General features: G+C 46.5%; 2 protein-coding genes across 4 annotated transcripts; both read right to left on the reverse strand.

Moving 5' to 3' along the window:
* Positions 1-1528: 1528 nt before the first annotated feature.
* LOC117899063 (protein strawberry notch-like) lies at positions 1529-5179 on the reverse strand. The gene is made up of 3 exons (XM_034808829.1): positions 5138-5179; positions 2146-5075; positions 1529-2090 (listed from the first exon to the last, which is right to left on the reverse strand). Exons 1-3 carry the CDS (start codon positions 5177-5179, stop codon positions 1529-1531), a joined length of 3534 nt encoding a protein of 1177 aa, XP_034664720.1.
* A 3256-nt stretch (positions 5180-8435) lies between these two features.
* LOC117898209 lies at positions 8436-11766 on the reverse strand. 3 transcript variants are annotated; one of them, XM_034807433.1, is made up of 2 exons: positions 8754-9032; positions 8436-8698 (listed from the first exon to the last, which is right to left on the reverse strand). In XM_034807433.1, the coding sequence occupies exons 1-2, from the start codon at positions 8898-8900 to the stop codon at positions 8498-8500; spliced, it is 348 nt and encodes a 115-aa protein (XP_034663324.1). In that variant the 5' UTR covers positions 8901-9032; the 3' UTR covers positions 8436-8497. The 3 variants fall into 3 exon arrangements, with proteins under 3 accessions (XP_034663324.1, XP_034663323.1, XP_034663322.1); XM_034807432.1 differs by lacking the exon at positions 8754-9032 and adding an exon at positions 11453-11766 and having other exon boundaries at positions 8437-8698; XM_034807431.1 differs by lacking the exons at positions 8436-8698; positions 8754-9032 and adding exons at positions 11112-11394; positions 11453-11760.
* Between the last annotated feature and the right edge of the window lie 11922 nt (positions 11767-23688).

Here is a 23688-nt window from a genome sequence, read left to right on the forward strand (position 1 = left end):
TCTCTCTCTCTCTCTCTGTCTGTCTCTTCGTTTGCTGGCATCAAATCGATTCAATTTCGACTCCTAATTTAATTACAATTTATGCAGAATTCCGAGACTGAATCGAACAGCTGCTTAAGCCCAAAAGATTTTCTATTTGGAAACTCGATCTCGGGTCCTCTAGCTGATTGATGTACGAGTATGTACGAGTAGATGCTGATGGGGTAGATGATGATGATGCCTTTGCCCGTCTATGTCTGCGACTATTGCAGATTGTAATTTGCATCGAACATTAATTAATTGCATATTATGGACATGCATAATGGTTACTAATACGCCCAAAACCAATAATCAACACAACAATGGCCAAAAACACACAAAGGCCAGTCCTGTCCCTGTCCCTGTCCTGTCCTGTCGTTTTGAAGGGCAGAAATGTGTTTCAATTTACAAAAGCTGTCTCACATGTCCACTGTGTGTGTGTGTGCAGGACATTTGGTGAATCCAATCACAGCGCAACTTCAAAAACTAATGTAAATTAAGGAGAAGAAACAGCAGCTGCAACGGCAGCAGCCTCAGCAACTTTTTCAATTAACACAGACAATTATATTGGCATTGGAGTGTGCTTGAAACTTTTATCGCTCCATCCGCTCAAGATCCATCCTCTTGTGAAATTGTGGTAAATGATTGGGGCAATTTACCAAGTACAATCCACTCCACTCCACTCCGCTCCAAGCAGGTAGAGAGCCCTGATGAGTCCGCTCATTTAATTTAGTTTTTTTGTGCGCCATCTCTCTCTGAAGTATTTGTGATATTATTTCATCATTTCACGCTCGTCTGCGCTTCATCAAATGCTTAACTTTGTTCTCAGCCACGCTAATTGTCGTTATTCCCTTATTGTTTTTTCAGTGTGTCTCCTTCTTTAATTTTTAAACAGTTTCTTTGGGGGCTCTGCTCCATCTGCAACTCCATTTCCCCATCTCTCCATTACCATTTCCATCTTCAGCTTCAGCGAACCCGAGCAGCTGCTCCTGGCTCAGCCATGCCAGTTTCCAGTTTCCACTTTCTGCTCCGGTTGGACAATGAGCCCTGGGCCAGTGTACACTGCGTGTTTAGTTTCTGCTTCTCACTGCTCTGCCATTTGGGGTAATTGAAATAAAATGTTTTTAATCAAATATTATTCTAATTATGCACAAAGAAAATAATGGCAAAAACTTACTCGGTCTCCTTGCCAAGCGCCTTCGCATATGAAGAGCTTTCGAAAAAGCGACCAAAACCAAGCCCGAAACCAGACCAGAGTTAACTCCTTTCCCATGGCCACTCGACTGCTCTCCAAATGTGGTTTCCATCAGCATCATGCGAGTCAGCTCTGTGTAGTGGATGTTTGCCAAGAATGTTTCTGAGTCTACATCGTTTTGGTAGAGCTGCGGTCAATTGTGCAAGGAGAACTTGGCAGCAAGAATGCGAACTAAGAGAACAAAAGCCAGTTATTTATTTGAATATATTATGGGTTATATATTGGCTATAATCTCTCGCTCTTGATAAACTTGAATCAGTCTTCCATGGCTTCCATAACTTTAACTTTAGCAGCAACTGAGGACAAATCCCTGTGGATTTCATTGTAGGCTGAATTAGGCACCACAATACCCAAAATTTGCTGTCCCGCAGTAGTCTCTGCGCGTATCATCTGCATCTTGTGGCCGTTCTTCTCAATGATTTGCGTGATGCGGCTCCAAAAGTGCAGCACACGTCCCGAGAGCACATGGTAGGTGCGTAGCCGCTTGCCGTCCATGCAATCATTGGGAAAGTGACACGTGCGATTCCAGTAGATGTGGGAGCAGGTGTTCAGACACATTTCGTACTGCTCCTGCCAATATTTTTGGGCCGCGTTGGGCTTTGTGTAGACATAGCGTGAGGTAACGGACTCGAGGGTTTCGATGCGCACTTGAAGGCCGACATTGGGTCGGTAGATCTGCATGTAGATGTTCCGAGGATCTGTGGCATACCGGCCCGTTCTCGTCTTGTCCTCCACACATAAGATGACCATCTTTGTATCCCCTCGCTTCTCTTTCAGTTGGTAGAAGCCTTCGTGGAGCTTCTTTGTTTTGCTGTAGCTGCGAGGAATCGATCAGTTATCAGACTGGGACAAGGGATAAGAGAAAAACTTACATTGCATGAGCCTCCTCATAGGACATGCCACGTTCCACCTCCAACGTGTACAGCTGTGTGTACACCGCGATCTCTTCGACGGTTCTCTTGTATTTGATCTGCTTGCTGCACTTTACGCTGACTTGGTGGGTCTTTAGGTCGAGGATGCCCATGTTGTAGCGGCCCGAGCGCTTCATTTGCGCTATTCGCCCGTACATGTTGTCTATGAAGAACTGGAACATGGAACTCTGAATCTCCACGCTGCATCCACGCACTCTCTGTATGAATCTGTCCACATTGGAGGCGTTCTTGGGCACGCTATAGATCTCGACATCGTTCTTCCCGATCTCCACATTGAGCACGCCCACATGGCCCAGGGCCTCGGCGCAATCGGACCGAAAGTTGCCTATGTATGTGGCTGGGATCTCAGCAGGATCGATGGGTATTTTGCCAGCCAGATGTTGGATCACATGGTACAGGCTGCTGGATCCAGGAATATTGTTAATATTGACTTGAGCAAGATCTGGTTGATCGAGGAACGGGCGATTGTTCTTGATCTCAGCACCCAAACTCTTTAACCTTTCGGCCACGTTGTTGGCAGTGCGTCGTTCGCCTATTAGATCCGAAACAACAATTACGTATTCCGGCGGATGGAGCTGATTACAGCGATGGGTGCGGCCCAGTTGTTGGAGTGCTTGGTCCGCGTTCCACGGCAGCTCCAAGATGATGTGCACGCGCTGTCGCTGATTGGCCGCAGCCTTGTCGCTGTGCAGCGAGATGCCCGCGGAGCAGGCCTCCGAAATGATGGCCACCTGCTTGCGGTCCGCCATAAAACATTGCCGCTCCTGATCGTTGACCTCGCTGAGCAGTGCCTCGCCCTGGCAGCGTGGCATGTACTTGTAGACTCCATCGATGCACACGATTCCACCCCCTCGAGTCGTTATCTCCGCCACCTTTTTGTGGCCCCCGAGCTTTGCCTTAAGAATGTCCATCGTATTGACTGGCAGACGGCTATCAAAATGATCGATTTTCTTGAGCATCTGGTAGCGCATGTAGAGACAATGTGCCACATCGTGATCGGTGATGTCATCGGAAGTGTTTTCTTCCTTGTTTTGTTTGAGCAGTAGATATTCGTGCAAGTGCTTCAGGATGCTCTGCTGTATGTTTTTATCTACAACTTCCAACTTTACCATGTCTTTATTATCCCTCTCGTCGGAATGCCGCCGCGGCCTCCTGGCCTTATTAATGTCCGCCGTGTTGATCAGACTATGGAAATCATCCACATTGGGAGCCGGAAAGAATTTCTCCACAAACGTTCTTAAAATCACCTTCAAAGTGGACACTGGCTGCTGCAGCTGGCCCTTCTGGCTCTTCAAGTGTTCCAGCGTCCAAGACTCTTCGTTCGACTGAAGGCTAATCACGACCGCTTTGCCTTGCTCGATGGCATTCTGTGCCACATCCAGAGCATTCTCCACCTTGTGGGCGAGGCACAAGTACTGAAAGAATTGCTGATGCGCGGACCAGAACTCGTGCCAGATGATCTTCTGAAGGCATTGGGGCAGGCGCAGGAGGCGGCTGGCCGCTTGCCACTTCATATTGATCTCGGCCCACAGATTGGCGGCATAGTCGTACATGTCGAAGAATTTCCGTGTCATGACCACTTCATCGATGCGAACGCTGACACCCTTGAAGCTCAGCTGACGGGCCATGTAGCTGCCAGACAGCTTCATTTCCATGCACAACAGCCGCATGGGGACAGGGCTGTGGAGTTGCATCTCGGTGGCAAAGCTCTCGAATTTGGGGTGGACAGTGCCGACGCCCCACAGGCCCAGACGTGGCATAAAAGACAGACTGTTCGGATCGCTGAGCTCCGTGGCCGAGACGTAGACAACCCGAGCATTGGGCACTTGCTTCTGCAGCTTCAGCAGCAAGCTGACATTTTCGACACTGAGGCTCCTGGCGGCACTGTCGCACTCGTCGAAGACGATGACGCCGTCGAAGTTCTTGCCCAGCCAGTTGCACACCTGCTGGAAACGATTATCGTACTTGGCATCGGACGTCTGCGAGGATTCCAACAGCGAGGTGTACTTGCAGAAGACGATGCCCCTTTTGAATCTGTCGTTCTCCTCGGCGCTGATGCGCCAGTAGTTCAGCGTGTCCAGGACCACCACATTGATCTTCTCGCTGGCGCCAATGTCCTTCAGATCGCGCTCCACATCGCGCTTGAGAGTATTCGAGATGGAGACCCAAAGGGCACGCTTGCGACCCAGCATGAAATTGTTGTATATGATGGCGGCAAGGCTGCTGCCCTTTCCCATTCCGGGTCCGTCGCCCAGCAGGAAGCCAGCCCGCTCGCCACTGGCCCGCATCCGCTGATGGGTCTGGCAGGCATGGGCCACGGCCACCAGTTGCTGCTTAGACAGCCACTTCACCACGGGTTCGAGCAATTGCTGATTGTGTATAATGGCGGGCTGTGGGACAGCTGAAAGAATCGGATTCTCCAGAATTAATATGCCGGACTGTGACTCGCTAGGCTGCAGCTCCCTGGGCCGGCGGGCAATAAAAGCCGCGGCCACACGATTCTCCTCATAGTCAGCCTCCTCATCACGCAGGGCCTGCTCCGGCGCCAGAGCATCGTCGCTTTGGTGTTCCGAATGGATAGTGTGCATTGGAAAATAGGGCTTGTCACCTTCCCATATCGCTTGAATCTCCTCCAATGTGAAGTTCTTCCTCTCCTTTGCTCCTCTGGCAACCGCATCCACAGGGGCTGCTCTCTTATTGATTGCAAGAATTGTAAATTCCTTTATCAGGCCGTTTATGTCAGTGTTTACGGCGATTGGTGTCACCTTGCCATATCTATTCGGCACAGTGATAATCGTGGTCTCTGGTGAATTTCTGTGCTGCATTTCGTTATATCGTGAGTTGATTACATCCACAGGCAGCACGGAGATCTGTAAAAGGAAACAGTTTGAATCCGTTTTAGGTCCCACTTGATATTTGGTTGGGGTTTTACCTTTTGGTGATCGCGATTGAAAGAGTTCCAACCACCGCTCATTGGCGCACGTTTCTGCGGGTCTGCCCAGTTGCTCCCCATTGTTTTTGATGAATTTTCAGTTGAATTCTGAGCTCAATTAATTTATTTTTGACACGCCACTGCTTGCAATAAAAAACGCATCAATAATGCCCTAAAAATGCCAGCAAAAAGTGTTGGAAAATGCGTATAGTTTTTGGCAATTTCCAATACAACCAAAAGACAGTTCACTTATTTGAAAATTAATTCTGCTGTTAGCTACAGGGAAAGCAGCTACAACATTTGTGAGGCCAATAAAATGTTCCTTTTGCTAGCCAGTAATTCAAATTTGAATCGGTTTTTGCAGTTTCTTGGGTTTCCTTGCGTCTACTCTAATCGTTTCTCTGTCTGAAAGATTATGGGGCTTAACTTATAAGCCCTGAACTGGCTTCTCCTAGTGCTTCCATTTGATGCTCCCATTGAAACTTCGAAGAGTTTTGCTGGCTCACCGTCAACTGGTGGAAGCCAATGTGGCACAAAGAGAAATATGCGAATCTAAAATAAAATTGAATTTGCTCACACTTTACGGCACTTGCGACGACCTGCCACGCACTTCCAGCAAATTAACAAAACCAGACACACTCGTACGATTTTTTGTGTAAAAAAAACACGAACCAGAAGGAGGAGAAGACACACATGTGCGCCACGCCCACCGCAGAAGGCATTCGAAATATGCCATTAAATTTAATTCAATTACGAATTTCATATGGAGCGACAGCGGGCGGATGAAGGAGCGCGTCTCGAGGCGCTTTTCAATCGGGTTTCAATTTGCCATTAACCCATTATGGTTGAGCGGGCAATAAGAAGCGACGGCATCGCCAGTCGGCGGGGTTGTGCCTCTGGCAGTGTCTGCATTATAACGCAGAAATATGCAATAACACATAAAACCCGAATGTAGGTACAAGAGCAGTGCGAGTATGCCCCGTGCCAGGGCAAACTATTGAATGGAAAGCACTAATACACGGTCGCACGGCGCCGCACAAAGCGGTCCTTTGAGGTGGTGCCTCGATGAGCGGCGTTGTCAGGATGCCGCCGCTGGGGAAATTGCCAGAAAGGAGGAACACCAACAATGACAATCCTGAAAGGTGTGTGGCGTCCATTAAAAGCAACAAGGAAGGAGGTATGGCTGCTGGGCTGCAGAACGAAACGTGGAATACTCTTGGCAGCAGCACATGCTATGAATTTCGTAGAGTATTTGTTCCATTTTGAACTCGAATTCATATAGAAATCTAAAGAGCAAGCAAAACATATTGTAAAGCTATCCCAAAGCATAACAAACATCTAGTAAAATGCATAATACCCTGCTTCTAGGGCATCAAAAAGGAATGTTGAGGTGGGGAATACGCAATGAAAAGGGATGAGATGAGTGGGTTTTGTGGTGGGCCTGCTGGTCGTAAACACACGGGCATGTGGGGGAGTCGTTGGCTCTGCAGAATTTTTCAATTTTCCAGCTTTTGTGTGTCAATAAACGTTCAATTCACGAGCATCCGCAAAGTGCCTACAACTGCCAACACACACACAAGCACAAAAAACCAAAAGCATACACGAACCTGGATGCATGCATAGATGATGCCCTCCCTCCCCATTGATGTTGCTTTATAATCATTCCATCGTGCCACCACAGCCCCAGCAACAAGAGAGCAGCAACAGCAGCATCGTTAGTGGCCCATTCGCACATCCCACTTTCCACTTTCCATTTCCATGTTTTTCCATTTCTCTAGTGTGTGTGCAAAAGAGTTTTTCCTCTCTCTTCTCTTACTTTTTTTTGCAATAATCTTTCTTTGGCTGCTGCACTGCGTCATCCTTGCCCGGGTGCTGTCAACGGTGTCTTTGATGCTTGTAGGCGTTGCTGTTCATGCCAATAAGCCGATTTGAGCATCGAGCAACTAAAAACCTCAGCCACAATCCACCATTGTGACAACATTTTCCAGCGCTTTGCTGCGTCAGCACAACAGTCATAGTCAGCCTTCGACTCTGTTTCTGTTTCAATTTCCTCGTTGCTTTGTCAGAGACTTCAAAAGCGCGAGGAAAATTAATCAATTTCCACCTGGACACACGTCTGTGCTGGCTCGTTTTTTACGCCATCAACATTGAGTCTTCTACGGTGAAGAGCAGCGTTTTGGTGATAGATTTGACCACAGGTCCATTATTTTATTGAGAGTATTCAACTATTTTTATTTAGCTTAGCAATTATGTCAGCCAAAAGTTTTCTCAGATTTTTATTTTCAGCCAAAGGAAGTAAATTTCTTTTATAGTTTTAGGAAGACCAAACATTTAGCGAAGCGATAACCGATCCATTGAAGTAACAACTCTCTTGGCGAGAATTTCCCAACTAAAACTTGGTAGGCGAACTTCGATATGGTGTGGCCCCGCCCCCACACCGTGGAAGCGCCCCAAAGGACAACAAGTTCTGTGCAGTGCGGCACTCGACTTCCGCTTTGTGTAAAATATGATGGCAATATGTGGATAGTTCTTTTTTTTTGTCGTCCTCCTTTGCGCTCTCCATGTCCATATCCATTTCCATCTATTGCCGTTGAAAGGAACACTCAGCGGAACGGGAACGGGAGACAGGGACGACGACGAGGACGAGGACCAGGATGGCGTATCAATCAGGATTTAACAAGCAAATTTATGCACTTGAGATACACGAGCGGGCACTGGGCCCCCCGGCGGCATGGGCGGGGTGCTGTGCAGCTCTTCATTTTGCATTGTGTTTTGCATATTTGAATAGTTTTTATTTACTTGAACTCACAATTGCACTTTTGCCATTACTTTGGCTATTATACTGACGCTTTTAACATGTGAGCCGTCAACAGCAAACACTCCCAAGCACACAAACACACACACGTACTTATATGTACATCTGTATGTGTGCTTTCATTATTTATGCATAGGTGCTGTGTGTGCTGGCTCTCGACTGCTGCATGTTGGGTGTATCTCAGCTCCAGCTCAGAGACTCTCAGATGTGCTCTACTCCCGGCTCAACACTGTCTTATGGGTGCTCGCTCTCCCTTTGCTTTGCATATTTTAAGGGACAACACTGTGGCGCTGAGTGTGCTGCTGGGTGCTGGGTGCTGGGTGTGCTCTTACCTGTCTGAGTGGGTGTGTTAGTGCGTATTATCCTTGATGTCATTTATCCCTTTTTTTACATACTAAAACAAAGACAACTGCAGCCTCGAGAGCTTGAGAAATTTGAATATTTTGCATCCATTTTCGTTTTCTCATGTTTTAAATTGTGCAAAAAAGTATTGGAATGCAGCAACAAATATGAAATACTAAGCCTTTACTTCAGAGCAGAGAAGCTTAAGGTTGATCCACATCAGAAACAGTCGACTTGGATGGGTTTTGTTTTGTGGACTTCGACTTGGCTGTCGACTTCGTCCAGATCTCTGCCTTGCTGCCCATTTCCATCAGGTAGTCGCTCAGCTGCGCTGTCAACAAACCCACAGTAATGCCCATGGCCGATGGACCCGCTTCAGCGAGGCGAGCCGACAAATACTCCTTCTGTCGGGATGAAAGATAATGAATTGGTTCCACCGAAGAGCAGATCTTCACTTACGTCCTCGAACAGCGACTTCTCGTCGGGGGTGAGAGCCTGCCAGGCGGAGGAGGCTTCGCGGACTAATTCTTGAGCTGGAACGTCATCGCCTGCACAGGCCTTCCGGTACTCTCTTAGAAAGTTGAATTGGGCGCTTCGTGTGAACATGGTGTAGATCGAATTTCTTTGCTTATAGTCCACCCAATGCGTAGGTGTCGAAAATTAACGCCTTCAAAAATATTCTATACAAATCTGTTTATTTGTGCATTAATTTTTTAGGACTTGTGTTTTCTGTGTCTATTTGCTTTTGTTTATGAACATTCCATTTGATAGATGGCCCACTAGCTTGAGTAAACGAAGACAGATAATGCAAAGATGTCTCAAAATTTGTTAGTTACTTTAAAACCATTTCCAAAGACTGCGAAATATTTCGTAAATAATCCTGAAAAATCATGCAGTTATGCATTTAAGTATTATCCCCATCAGCGTACCTTTGTGGCTGTCAAATATTGTTAGAATTATAAATGTCCACACCGATGGGATCTATTAAAATTTAATATAAGCATTTACTTAAACCTCACACAGTGCTCATAACTCAGTAGAAGTCGCCGTGCGACGTCACCCGTGCCGTTCCCCCCGCTATTTGCATCCAGCTAGAACTTTTTTAATTAAAAGAAGCAGCAGTAGCTGCAACAACAGCAAGAGCCCCTGACAAACGCCTCGCTCAAGCGCCAACAAATCTTGGTTAATGTCGGCCAGCTCGGGCCCTGACTGCAGCCGAGAGACTGAGGCAGGAGCTGAGACTGAGGCTGAGGCCACAGACCGCCATGACAAATACACAAACCATTTTGCTTTACACTTTACATTTTCTAAGCAATTTATACGTACACGGATAGGGATGGGGATAGGGGATAGAGGATAGAGGATATATGTAAGGAAGGAAGGAAGGAGTGGGTGCTGCTGCACTTGACTGTTATCTTCCTTAATTGCGATTCTCGCCCGAGCCCAGGCGAAAAGGTGGAAAAAATTGTTTATTGTTGCAGCGAGCAATGGCAAAAAGTTAATTGAGTTTACTTTGGCCCCCAAGCAAAAACGTTGACAAAGTTGTAGAAAATACAGCCAGCCAGCCAGCCGGCCGACTGGTTGGAGCTGAAGCTGAGAGTTGGAGAGCAAAACTCGGTTCATTTATATGACAAAGCGATTAAGGCAAAAAAAAAATAAAAAAAATAAATAAAAGAGGAGGTCGTTCCTGTTCCGTACCGCTGCAATACAAATTGGTTGGGCACAGCCTAATGATATTGGAAATTACATTTGCCATCGATTGTTCGATACGGGTAAGGGCAGCTGCCAATTAATTCGATTGTTGCAATCCCAATCGGAGTCCCCTGCCCCGTTCCGCCGCTCTGCAAATTCGCGTAATACTTGACGTCTCGTTTGAGCAAACAAATTGCTTGCACTCTTTTCCCTTATCGCTCCCTAATTGGCAAATGTTCACTTTTATTCTGGGGTAATTTTGACTTTGACTGCATTTGTTGTTCCCCTTTTTGGGCAGGGCAATCAACAAGCGGAATGGGCCGAAACTATTCGTTTTGATTGAGGGTGGAAAGATAACTTTCGAGTGGGTAAAATGGGAACTAAAAGGTAAATTTAATGCCAATAACTCGATTTGATACGCAAAGTGCAATTCAGGCTTGCAGGTAAATTGGCAGAGGCTTTGATATAATTTTTCAAATATTTGTATGTAAATATTCCAGCTAATGGTAATGAAAATGTAATAAAAATAACCTGATAAACTCATTGCATTCCTATCCACCGGGTAGCCACATGAGGTGGGCAAACCACAACAAGTCAGAGCTGCCTTCGATAGGAGGCAATGTTGAAAAATGTATGGAAACGAAATTGATTGCAGTTTTCATCAGGTTATGGTATGCAGGCATCAGCATCAGTTAAAGGAATTTTGCCCAGAAAATATATGAAATATGCATTCTAATGAAGCTTCAGCCTGTACTGTCTGCCTGCAGGTGTCTACTGGCATAATGGAGTCAACTTGCTAAAAAGGCAGCACCCAGGATACCATTTTGTGGTGTCGGTGGATGGGGTTTCGGTTCTGAAACCCACGGGCGTTGATGTAGGCCAAGTGGGGGAGCCAGGGGAGCAATTGGGTGCATATGGTCAAATTGGTTTCGATTCAATCGATTCGGTCAATGAAACAGCTTGAGAAATTCAATTAGTTGTGCGCATCAATGGTCATGGCTATGACGTACGTTGGCGCCACCCCGCCGATTCTCTGCCCAGCCCCACCACGCTGAAGGGATCTACCATTATTTGTACAGCATGGAATAGTCCTTGGAGGAAGCTTATACAAATATATTACCCAGAGATACTTTATTTGGTTCTAGGATAGTTTACGGAAAGTGATCTCCCACACACAAGGAGAAACGGGATCATTATTGGGCTTCATTGTTGGCCGACGAGTGGTCTGTTGGCTTTTCTTTTGCTTCGCTGGCAACTGCCGCTTGACTGCATTGCGCTTTGGGCGCCTCGGCTTAGCCTTGGACTTGGCCTTCCCAAATATCTTCTCCCCTTGAGCTGTCAGCAAATCAACAGCAATACCCACGGACGATTTTCCAGTTTCAGCGAGACGCGCTGGCAAATAGTTATCCTGTGGGTATCAAAAATGATGAGTTGGAGCCAGTCAAAGGCAGCTCCTCCTGACTAACCTCCTCGAACACGGTCCTCTCCTCGGTACTGAGAGCCTGCCAGGCAGTGGAGGCCTCGTGGAATAACTGCTGAGCCTGGATGTCATGGCCGGCACAGGCCTTCCGGTACTCTCTCAGAAAATTGAAATGGGCGCTACAAGCCACGAACATGGGGCTATCGGGATCCAGTTTTTTAGGCATGGTTAACCGTATCAGAAAGGTGTCGGAAACAACCAAAATAATTATAAATAAAAGTGTTAAAATTACGTTAATTTTGCTTTATGCTGTGTAAGTTGTGTTTAATGTTTTAAGTAGTTTCAAGTGACTGAACGAATCGAATACAGCATTTGATGGCAGCCTACAGCCTACTTTTGTCGTTAAAGCAAGACAAGTAGAAACACTTTCACTGCTTTCCCAACTAAATGAAGTACATAAAAATATGGGTTAGTAGCGAAAGTTCATCAAAATCAGAGAGCGCAAACAAAAACCAGCAAACAACTTCGATGCCGATGTCTAGCAGAGCAACAGCTTTTGTCAAGTAAATCCGTAAAACCGCTAGCTATCTCTCTCTCTCTCTCTCTCTCTAGCCAAACTCCTGCAAGAGGTCCTTCTTCATCTTTACATTGTGTGTTTGTCTTGCTGCTAGTCCAACGCAACACCCACTCTATTTTCCAGCTAGATTGTTATTATTGTGGGTACTCGCACTTTTACTTTTTGGGGGCTTTGCCCGATGGGCGCTGCCCTGCAGCTTGTGCCGGCAAAAGGGAATTTCATTGTTTTTATATGCTCAATTTTATTGTTGTTGCCGTAACGGTATTGCTCAAGATGGCATGGAGTAATTTATGTAGCGAGAAGCACTACTGACACTTGGACGACACTCAGCTGAGATAAAGAGGATAACAAATTGCGCTCATGCAACAGATTTCCATGCAAAAAGGGGCCACCCACTGGCCCACACATACCACAGATGACAGCTGAGCACAAGGGAGAGAGCCTGAGGAGAATGAGATTGCGAAAGAGAGCGAGAGCTTGCGCAAGTTTTGGTCTTGAGTGAGTTAAGGCAGTGCCTACGTCAGCAGTGCCGGGATGAAAATATATCTAAGCAAATGCATATTGTGCGAAATCTTTACTGAGAAGATAATTATGCGCTTGAAACTACAATAATCATGGAATTTAGTCCATGTTTATTGGCATTTTTCCAACATTCACCGCTAACTATTTGAAATGCCGCCATTCCTTGAACAGCTGTGCGCAAGCTCTCCCCTAAAAAAGTGGACAAAACACACCACGCGCTGAGAGAGAGTGAAAGCAACGAGTGATTGTATCCTGGCCTGTTGGCCTGTTGGTGGCCCAGCGACTCTCTCTCTGCCGCTCTCGTGACAGCCAGCAGGCAGTGTGGTGAACTCTCAGCGTGTGTGTGTTGGGTTCAGTAGCGAATGGCCAAGGTGCGAACAAATCAACACGGTTTGCACACTCCATGCTCTGTGGCATCAAAATAAATCCTAAAAATTACCAAATCGCGCCTTAAATGTGTGAAATCTGGCCAAACAGCAGCCCCAGACTGTGGCCCAATCGTGGGAATTGAACAAAAGTCGAGAGTCCTTGAGAATACCGCGTGTTTGTGCATAGAAAATTACGGCATCAGGACATACGCCAAAATCGCGTCCTACGTTACGCTTTCACCTAGGTGTGTGTGCGTGTGCACATGAACGAACATCTGTGTCTGTGTGCCTGTGTGTGTGGTTGTGAGAGTTTTGAGTGAGAGCGAAGCGCGTGGCCGAGAGCTGTGTGAGCGAGATTTTTGTGTGGGTGCAATGTGCTCTGCTGGTGCTCCGGTGCTCTGTGGCGCGTAGCCAAATAAATTCAATTTTTATAGCCCACAAAAGAAAACAACCAAAGAAATCATAACAAATCGACTAGAACGTGAAGAGAAAGTAATCAGCGGAAATTCGTTGCATAAAAAGTAGATCAAAACTCACTCAAACTTAAACTCCAACTCAAAATCCGGCTCGGACTTTGGACTCGGACTGGAAATCGGAATCAACCGCCGCGGCCGCGCAGCTGTCAAAATGTTAGCATGTGGCGTCGACGCCGTCGTCGACGTTGACTAACGTCGTTTAGTAGCAGCTTCAACCACGTGACAGGCTTGTGCATGCATAATTTAGAGTCAACGTTTTAGTGGGACGCCCAGAAGCAGGCCATGAAATATGCCCAAGCAGGCCGACTTAATTACTCAACTTAATTTCGTGTAAACGTGGGCTAAAACTGTACCAACAACAAGCAAACCAAACAACAGAAACAACAACGAGGAGAGCGAAACTGGTCGAGTGGCTCCTCAATGGGTGGTCGTCATTCCCGCCGTTGTCGCTGTCTTGCATTGTTTCAAGGCTGTAACTGTGAACGCGTCGCGACCAGCAGGTTATCTCTTTCCCTTGCTGTGTGTGAAGCAAATGAATGCTAACAATCGTGGCAAGTGGCACTTGGCACTTGGCTGGCAGCGCGCACGTGCAACGCCACGTGGAAAGTGAAAACACTCGAAAGTGACTTTTCAGCACATCAAGCTTACTACTGAAGCGTTGGCAAAGGACTGTAACTACGACTGACTGCGATATCCATTGGCAGTGACTGCCCAAACGCACCCCCACCTGGCCACCCAACCACCCAACCCACCCACTCACTCACTCATCACCTACAAAGCACACAAGCCTCAAACAGAGCCAAGCCAACCAAACCACCAAACCAAACGTACGAGCACCCACCTGACCTAACCGCTAACTGGCACCTGCACACGTGCGGTGCGCCCCCGAACGCGCTACGAGTAGAATCTGTACCAAAAGTACCGAAGGAGCAGCAGCAGCAGGAGGAATGCGCACATAGCGGGACAAACAAAGAGGTGAGTCGAGACAATCAGCTGTTCACACAGAGACAGCCCGCCACCCAGCAAGCATATCAATACAGTTTGGCTGCAAAGTCTCCAGTTGCTTGTACAGCTAAAATCATGCTTAGCTTAAGAGCTACAGTGGGCTAGACAAGTTTATTGATACTCTAAATATTATAATGAACTAAGGAAGTGCTTGTCTGATCAAATTCCATTGAGTTCCTCAATAGACAAGAGTCTTGAATCGCTTTTAAATCATTAAATAATATCCTAAAAATTATGAAATATTGTCAGTTGGCAAATACATTAAATCCACATATGCTTCACCATAAAAAACACCCAGAGGAACAACAGAAATGCAAATGGTCCTTGCCTGGCCATGGTTTTAATGCAGCCACTGTGTTTACCCACAGACACACCGACAGAACAGAACAGAACAGACCGGACCGGAATTGCACGCTTTAAAATACCAAATATATGACATAGTCATATGGCACGATGGCATATTTTATGGCCAAGCCGCTGGGGAGTGGGACCGTGGGACCGTGTTACCGTGGGAATGGGAGCATGGGAACGAACCTCCCCAGTGCCATGCGGTCTGATGTGGGATGGCTGTGGCTTTGGGGTTGTGGCTTGTGGGTGTCCTGCTATTCATTTCCGTTTCCGAGTGCTACGTCCGCTTCCCATTGTTATGCTAGTCGTCGCCCAGACCCAGCGCCAGCGCCAGCTCCAGCGATAGCAACAGCATCAGCCACATTCTCTGTCCCTGTCCCAGTTGAGATCCATCTTCATTATATGAGCGGGCGCGGGCGCCATTTTTCCTCACTTTTTTTCTTTAGCGCCAACATCTGCAAGGATGGATGCTTGCGGTTGCCTGCACTTGCCAACGGCAGCAGAACGAGTCGAGTCGAGTCGGGTTGAGTTGAGCTGAGATGAGATGAGCTGAGACATCTGCGTCATCAGTTGGGGCATCCGTCGTGGATCCTGCCAGCACTCGTGGCATTTCTTCAGCTTCACTTCACTCGAGCTGCGTCTTGGGTGCTCTGACTGTTGGGCTAGCTAGGGATACCACACCGCACCGCACCGCACCACACAGCCAACCCGAAATGTCATGTCTTGCTGTCAAATCAAATCAACTGTCGTGGCTGTGGCTGTCTGCCTCGCTGGTTTGCCATTCAACGACCACTTGTTAGTCTGTAATTTTCGCTCATACCCAGACACACACACACACACACACAGCCATCTATACAATCCCCCACGCTACACACACACTGGTAGAGCCATATGTATGCGCGTCAAACACAGAATCAGCCACAGAGACAGAAAACGCTTACGCTTCTTGCTTGACTGGGCGGGCCCCTCCTCAGCATTTGAAGCTGTCCCTGAAGCAGCTTCTAACCTCGCTTGCCGCATTCCCTCTCCTCCCTTAGCAATGCTCCCCCCCACTGTACACCCCCTTCCTGCTGTCGAGGTTCTGTTGCTTGTCGTGGCTTTTGTCATTTGTTGAATCTTCGCGAACTTTGCCTTAGTCATTCAGGGCATTCGTTTTTGTACCCCGCAATCGTGTGGTCTTTAAGGGTATATTGTTTTTGTGCAGTTACATGTAACAGTTAAGAACTGTGACTTCAACGATCAACAGCCAAGGATCTCAGCTCGAATGGGACTCAAACTGGGAGCATTGATCTTCAGTCAACTTTCTTTTCCAGTTTGGGGTATCGTTTAGTCGGCATTTTACTCCATTTTTGAGCTATTTTTTTCTATGGTTCTATTTTTTGTCGAGTGCCGTATTCAGTCTCTTCTTTTTTCCCCGTGAATTTCTGTTTTTGGTTGGTTTTGTTTTCTCTGTGCTCTTTGCACGGTTTCAACGAGTTTTTCCCAAGCTCCAGCCGACTCATGGTTTCCTTTGTTTTGATGTGGATTCGCTCTCTTTCTCGTCCATGCTCAACATTTGCCTTTTACTTTCCCACCGTATCCGTATCCATGTCCTTGTGTGTGTGGGGGTGTGTGTGAGCCCTTTAGGAAACTCACCACAGTTCACAGCTGAAGCTCCGGCTCGACTCATCCTGTCTCTTGTCCTGTCAGTGTGCATGCATGGTAAATTGAATTCTGATTTCATGCTTAAGCATTTTGTGCTCTGTGCAATTTGATAATGTGACATGCAGCTGCTGACCCGGCTAATGTCCTTCCCCCTACCGATGCGAGATCCCTTTTTAGAGACGAGGCGAGTTGAGTGTGTCCTTTTTTTGCACTCGAACAGTGTGATTAGTGTGTCATTCGGTGCACGTGACTGGAATTCAATTTGCATTCTCTCCTCCCTCGACAGTTCTTACGTTTTTCTGCCAGCAGCAGAAGCAGCAGCAGCAGCAACTCATTTGCAAACAATTCCAATGACAGTTTTATGCATAAATTTTCATCATCATCTTCATCGTTGTTGTCGTCAGCAGCTCGGGAGAGCGACTCGAAATTTATGCCCCATGGCAGGCAGGGTTCAACAATTGATGACAGCGGCAAGAGCGAAGCAGAGCGGACGTATCGAATGAATGCATTCGTGCCTGCGGCGATACGAACGTGTGCGGGCGGGCTCCCAGTCGGCAGGCGGCAGTCGCCTGTCGCCAGTCAGCCGCCTTTTTGCGCCTACAAAAGGCTTACAAATATTGTCAGGCGCCTGGTATCTGCATTGTCTCTCGGCTATATCCACCCGACTGCCAACTGCCGCCCGCCACTGTGTGTGCGCCTCCTGTTGCGCGATGTTCCCCAGTATCCTTTGGGGTGCCTCCATCCAGAACTGCTGGCAGTTCAATGCAACAAGCGATGCATTGTTGTTCCCTCACCCACTCTCTCACAGTGCCTGCAGCGGGAGTTCGGTGTCGATTCGTTACGAATTGTATGTGGGTCACCTTCTGCTTCTTTCTTTTTCCTTTTTCCCTGCCATAGACCGAAAAAAGTTTTGCAGCGTTCGCCCAAAACCCACGCCGACATTTCAATTGCGGTTTCATATCAATTCGATTTTGATGGCACACACGCGAACAAACACACAGCCAAGACGATGTCTCCGCCACAATAGTGATGGTTCCATCCAGCCAGAAGCAGAACCCCAGCAATGACGCCAGCACCCGCACCCGCACCCACAGCAACAGCAACAGCAACAAAAAGAAAAGTAATAACAATATGCGGGTGTCGTTGGTAATATGGCTGCAATTTTCCCGGACTGCACTTGGTGGCAACAACGACGCCGCCGACATTGACGATGGCTTAACTATACCCTGGCAGAGGGTATAATGATTATTATCAAATGTTTGCGAAACTCCACAGAAGGAAGCGCTTTTCCTTTATCTTTGATCTCTTTTATGGCAGTTTGGCAGTACACACCCGACTCGCATATCTAAAGTTGATTTTTCAAGAGTATTTCAGACTTCGATCCCCAGAACTCTCTTTCGGTTCTTGCTTGTTGCAAATTGAGTTAAGTGCCAGGCCACATGCAATGGGGCTGGCAAATGGCCTGAGCCGAGCTTCATATTTGAGTTGCTGCCAGCCAGACTCCCCGTAAGTGGGTCATATTATTATTTTGCCGCTTTCTAGTTATTCTTTTTTTTTGGTTGCCGACGGCACTTGAGACTGGAGACTAGTAGGCCGACGGCGCAGACTGTCGCTCAAAATTGCCTGACAGCTGGGCCAATGGCACTTGATGGAAGCGATTTGCTCTGCAAATATTTTTACTCTGCCATGTACACATATCAATTGGAAACTTTTGCTGTAGACTAGACCCAATGCTGACGTCATTGCATGCTGTTAATTAACTCGAATTGAATGTGTGTGTGGCAAAAGTGTTGATAAATGGAACGAGCATACAGGCAACTACATACGTATGCATGCACATACACATAATCATTAATATACTTACCCGTATGTGCAAAGAGAACCATTTGCTGGGCGACATCACCTGCCAATGGGGGGGCGCCATTGGTAATGCAAACAGACAGCCACACAATGGGACACATAAATCTTTGATGGTTTAAAAAATGGACAAATGTGCAGCATTTCAACATTGATGAATGTCATGCAAACAGGAAATTGACTTTAATTAATAACGTATAATTTTTCGAGCACTGCTTGCGCTCGTATAAATTTATTGATCAAACAGAAGTGCTTAGGGAAAGGGGAACTCCAACTCTAAGTACGGTTAGCAACCCTAAGACGGTGACTTGTCTAAGATTGTTGGTTGTATTTCTTTAATAAAAGTATTTCCGCAATGTAACTAGCAATTTGTAGCGACTTTTTCGGTTTTAAAAATCTTCTTAAAGTCCTTTTTGAGCGACTAAAAGCTTTCCCATACATATTGATTGTGCAGTGCCTTAATCAACATACTCGTCATCTTTTGGACTATCTTATGCCGCTAGTTCATAAAGACTGTATAAATAAACTGCTCGAAAATTTACATTTTTATGCCATTCCTTTTGTGGCTCGCACCATTGTGCGGGGTCTCATAATGCGCTCCTCATGGCTACCCCCTTCTATCTCTGCCGCCGCCTCGCCTGCTGCCAATGACGAGGCGCCCGCTGCGTTTTAGCATTTTGGCGCAACTTTTTGTTGCCCAGCATCCATCCCATTCAGGCGCGTCCCAGTGGGGCAACAGCGACGGCGACGCCGTATCAGCCAACAACAGCCTTCGCAGCTCATTATACGGCGGCATGCTGCAGCTTCGTCTCGTTTGAGACTCCCTGAGAGGCAGAGGGAGAGAGGGAGGGAGGGAGAGAGTAGGGGAAAGCATTTCCCAGTTGCCAGTTGGGAGCTGGCAGCACAGCTTGCCGGCTCAGTGTGTTTTGTGAACCGATGCTGCAAAGTATGCAACAAATTTGGTTAACTTTTTACTAGTGTTAACTTTTTAAACGCTTCCGAGAGCCGCCTCCCTCACTGGGCTTGGCTTGGCTTCTCTCTTTCATCATCTGCCGAAAGTTGAACTTATGTTTTGCATAACAATTTGCCTTGGCGGTAAGTTTTCCATTGGCTGTGTGCGTTGCGTTTCGTGGCGTGGCGTGTCACTTGGATCAATCATCAGAAATGTTCAATTCCAAGCGCAACATCCACGATCAACTTGTGTGCGTGGCGTGGGACAGGCAGTGTGCTTGTTGTGGGACTTTGTGTAATGGACTCATCAAGCCCCGAGGCGCTACAAACAAACAAACAAGTCAAAGACTTCGTGGGTGGAGGGGACGCACGCAACGGCTCTTTCAACGCTAATCAGTTGCAGTGCGTGCGGCGGCGGTGGCTCATGACCCGTGACCCGGGACTACAGTTCCTGGACTAGACGCCTGTCAAAACATTCTAACCACGGGCTTGTCAATTTCGTTTTTCGGAAATTGTACGTGTTTCGAGGCACCGGCACCCGCGGGCATGGATTTCAAAAAGTTGCTCCTTTCGTCCGGCGCCTGCCCCTGCCCCACGATACACAGTCTGGGTGCCCGTCCCCGTTCCCCCTGTCCACGTCTCGGGTCCACGTTCGGGTCATTTCGCTTAACAATAGGATATTGCGAACAATTTCCGTTGCGCGGCCGGATGTAATGGTAATCAATTGATTGTTTTATTGTAAATTAATTGTGGGCATGCACATGAGCAACATTGTTCGGTGTTGTTGTTGTTGTTGTTGCTCTCTCCTCCCTCCCGTTGATATGGTTGCTATTATGGCTTCGTCCTTGTATTCATTGTTTATTGTTTTTACGCAATTGTTTGGCAGTTGGCCCGAACCATTGGCCTATGCCCTGTCCCCTTTCCACTTCCACTACGCCATCCCGTTCCCGTTTGGAGCTCCTGTTTTCTGCTGCTGTTGATTTAAAACAACCAAAATGCGAAATGAGTTTTGCGAACGGAAATTGTATTTTTGGTTAGCAGACGAAACGCTTTTGTTATTTGGTCTCGGTTTCGCTCGATTCAAGTTTTTTGTTTAGAGAGGTGGCCCCCAGCTAGATTACTTTTCTGTGAGTTTATCGGTGAATTGTACGGACACTGGGTGGGTGGGTGAACAGACCAACTGAAATCGCCGAGCGAGAGAGAGAGAAGCGCAAGCCGATGAATAGCTGAAGCAAAGTGAGTGAGGTAAAAGTTGCGAAAACAATTGAAAGTTACTCAAGGAAAAAGCATAAAGAAATGGCAAATAACTTCACTAAGATATGGCCATAATAGCCTGCTTTTAGCAAGAGGTTCCACTGTACATTTACGCTTGACTGGCCGGACAGAACTCGCCTCCTCCCATCACTCGCAGAAGTCTTGTCCATGCCACATTTATCATAATTATGAGCAAATCTTTGCCGGCCACTCCAGAAACCCTTTCTCCGCTCTACTCCCACTTCATGTGCGCTGATTAACCAGTGGCAAGGCCTTGGCCAAGTTAATGAGTGCACGAATTAGTGGGCTCATCTTTCAGGCAGTTAATAGGCCCAAATAAGAGAAAACTTATTGAAAAACTTTACGCTACTTGACTTAATTTTCGCCAGACACTCGTGCATGTGTGCGTGTGTTCGTTCATGACAAATGGCAGAGCCGTTGCCAAAAACTTTAGCCATAAAACAGACATTGAGCCGCTCTGCCCTGCCATGTCTGTCTGTTTGTCTGACTGCCACACGTTGCTGGTGACAATCTGCTTGGATTTTTTCTTGCTGCTGCTGTTGTTGTTATTTGTGCCACGGTTGGCGGCATCGCCTCATCATCATTAACTCATCAATGTCAAAGTTGATCAAAGAGGCTGCTGCGGCTGGGCTGAGACCAAACCAGATTTAGCGTAAAATTAACACAATCTAACGTGCGCTGATGGCAGCTCCTGCTGATTCTCCTTCCCGCTCTTCCTGCTCCTGCTTATTGGAAAATCAATTTTCTGCCTGCCAGTCATGGGTGTGCGCTGGCTGACTGACGACATTGATGCTGTGATATGAAGGCGTCGCTGTACCGTCCTGAGGGATTGTCCCAGACTGTGTCTGTGACTGTGTCTGAATCAATTATATGCCTGGTGGTTTCTCCCTCACCTCAACTCCAAACTCTGCCTATTTGCGGCCCCTGATTGTTAATTAAATGAAGCGATTTATTGCATTTTGTTTGCTTGCCTAATGCTGCATGCCATTGATAATTTTGCGATTACATTCGAAGCTTAGTGCCATTATTCGTTTAGCTACTTTTATGTGAGGCACTGTTTTGACAGCACACACAAACACACACCATGAACACACATCAGATATGTATGTTTATTCCAGAATTTGTTTTGTGTTTGCCGCAATTTTGCAGCTGCATTTACACGATTTATATACAGACACAATTCCAAACTAGCAACAGTGTGGCACAATAACAGCCATATCTATCTATATTTATAAATATTAACCAATTTATGTGCACAGTTCTACCCCTACAGTTTCTGTGCTCTCTGAGATTATCTTTGCATGCACCGACAACCCTTTTGTTTCCACTTACATTTTTGTCACGCACTGCCTATGGCCATATGGTATGTTTTTCCACGCATGCATAATATTTGCCATCGATTTTTAGCTTTATTGTTTTACTAGTCAGACAAAAAAGGCCACAGTAACAAATAGAACAAATGCTGCAACAACTCCACTTGCCATGCAGGCAGCGTTTTTGTGTGTTTGTGTTTTGTGTGGATCCCAGTATCGAGATCGGGTAATTCTGTGTGCATCTGGCTGTAACACGAAACACTTATTGCTCTTTGTCCTGAGTGTGTCCTCGCCTCGGATGTGTCAATATTTTGCCATTGTATTTAATTGGTATTGAAAATGGTCAATGGACAGGGGAATGGGAATTGCCTTAAGCCGAATTCAATATAAGCCAATTAACCAAAAGTGCCAATGCCAATGCCACTGCCATGTACAGCAAAAAAGGAACATTTTTAGCACCGATCTGCCTGTAAAATATATGAATATTTTTTATTATAATAATTAACTTGTCATTTGCTGCTGTTGAGCAAATAATTCGCATGTCTTTGAGGCATGAATAACATCGAAAGGGATTGCGGGAAGCCAGAATGCAAATGCAAATGCACAAAAGCAATCATTTTTGCATTCACATTTGCCCCAGTGACAAGTCAGTGGCTTTTTACATCAAGTGGGAATATTTAAAAAGAAAGTCATTCTAGCTTAAAACATGGCTTAAAGTATGAACAGTCTTACCACAGTTCAGAAACTGCAATCCTTTGAGATATTTGACATGCAGTAAATTATACAAATTTAAATGCAAGCAAAATAGTATTTCCTACAAAGGCTTTTTCTGTAATTATTGCTAAAAGTCCACCTCTTGGCAGTGTCTTCTTGGAGACAGGCTTTTTGTCGTCTTTCCCAATCGTAATTAATCCAAATGTTAAGCCGATCAAGTCTGGATTCGAATTGAATTACAAATGCAAATGCTACAATCAATTTTTAATTAAAAACTAAGCAGCCACACAAAATCTCCTTTAGCTAATTGCGGTTTGTATATACATTTTGTATGTGTGTGCGCTCTGTATTAGTTATGGATATCCGCTTAGCTGTTTCTATGTACAAAACGAACGTCATTAGCAGCTGCGGCCGAATATCATCCCCACATTGCCATCACGATGATGCTCAATAATATTCGTCATAATGAGTCCGAATATCGAGCTGCTTAAGAGCTATGGCTGCCGCAAATTGGTCGAGAGGACGCTGCCACAACAGCTGGCAACAAGTCTGCTGATTAGGGGACCCAGCAGTCCAGCAGTCATCAGCTGCCCCGGCAACGCTTCTGCTGGAGAAAATTGTTGGAGGCTGGTCGTTCCCCCCGTCCGCTTTTTGGCGCAATTGACGTCAGCTTTGTTTTAATGCTAATTAATTAAATTCATTCAAATTAACAGGGGGAATGGAATGGATGGGAACGCTCTCTCTCTCTCTCTCTCTCTCTCACTCTCTCTCATTAATTACCAATTTTTGTGCTTTGTTGTGTTTTGTGATTTGCGCTTTGGGCTCCCCGTTCTCTTATTCTACAGAAGAAGAAAAAAAAACGTGATTAACATTTGGCGTTCGAGTTGCTTAATGAGTGGCAACAGTTGGGGCAGAAGCGGCAACAGCGGAAGGGACTCATATTTCGCTGGTAATTCATTTAAATGAAATGCACTCAACCTGAAATGCAGCAGAAGTGAGTGCTGGTGGGGCAGTGGAAACCGATTAGCGGTTGAACTGAAATGCGTTCGTAATTGGTCAAAAAGGAGCTGCTGGTCGTGGAGGGCCCTGATGGGATTTTGTGGTCATTAAACTTTAGTTAAAGTTTAGCACTTTGGAGTGCTGCAGCAGCCCCTTGCCCCACCATTGAAGTTCACTCGGTTGTGTCCATCTGTTAGGTGGCAAAGTTAATGAGATTAGGATGCGCTGACTGC

Source organism: Drosophila subobscura, chromosome O (assembly GCF_008121235.1).
Source record: "Drosophila subobscura isolate 14011-0131.10 chromosome O, UCBerk_Dsub_1.0, whole genome shotgun sequence".
In the NCBI taxonomy this organism is placed as follows: Eukaryota; Metazoa; Arthropoda; class Insecta; order Diptera; family Drosophilidae; genus Drosophila; species Drosophila subobscura.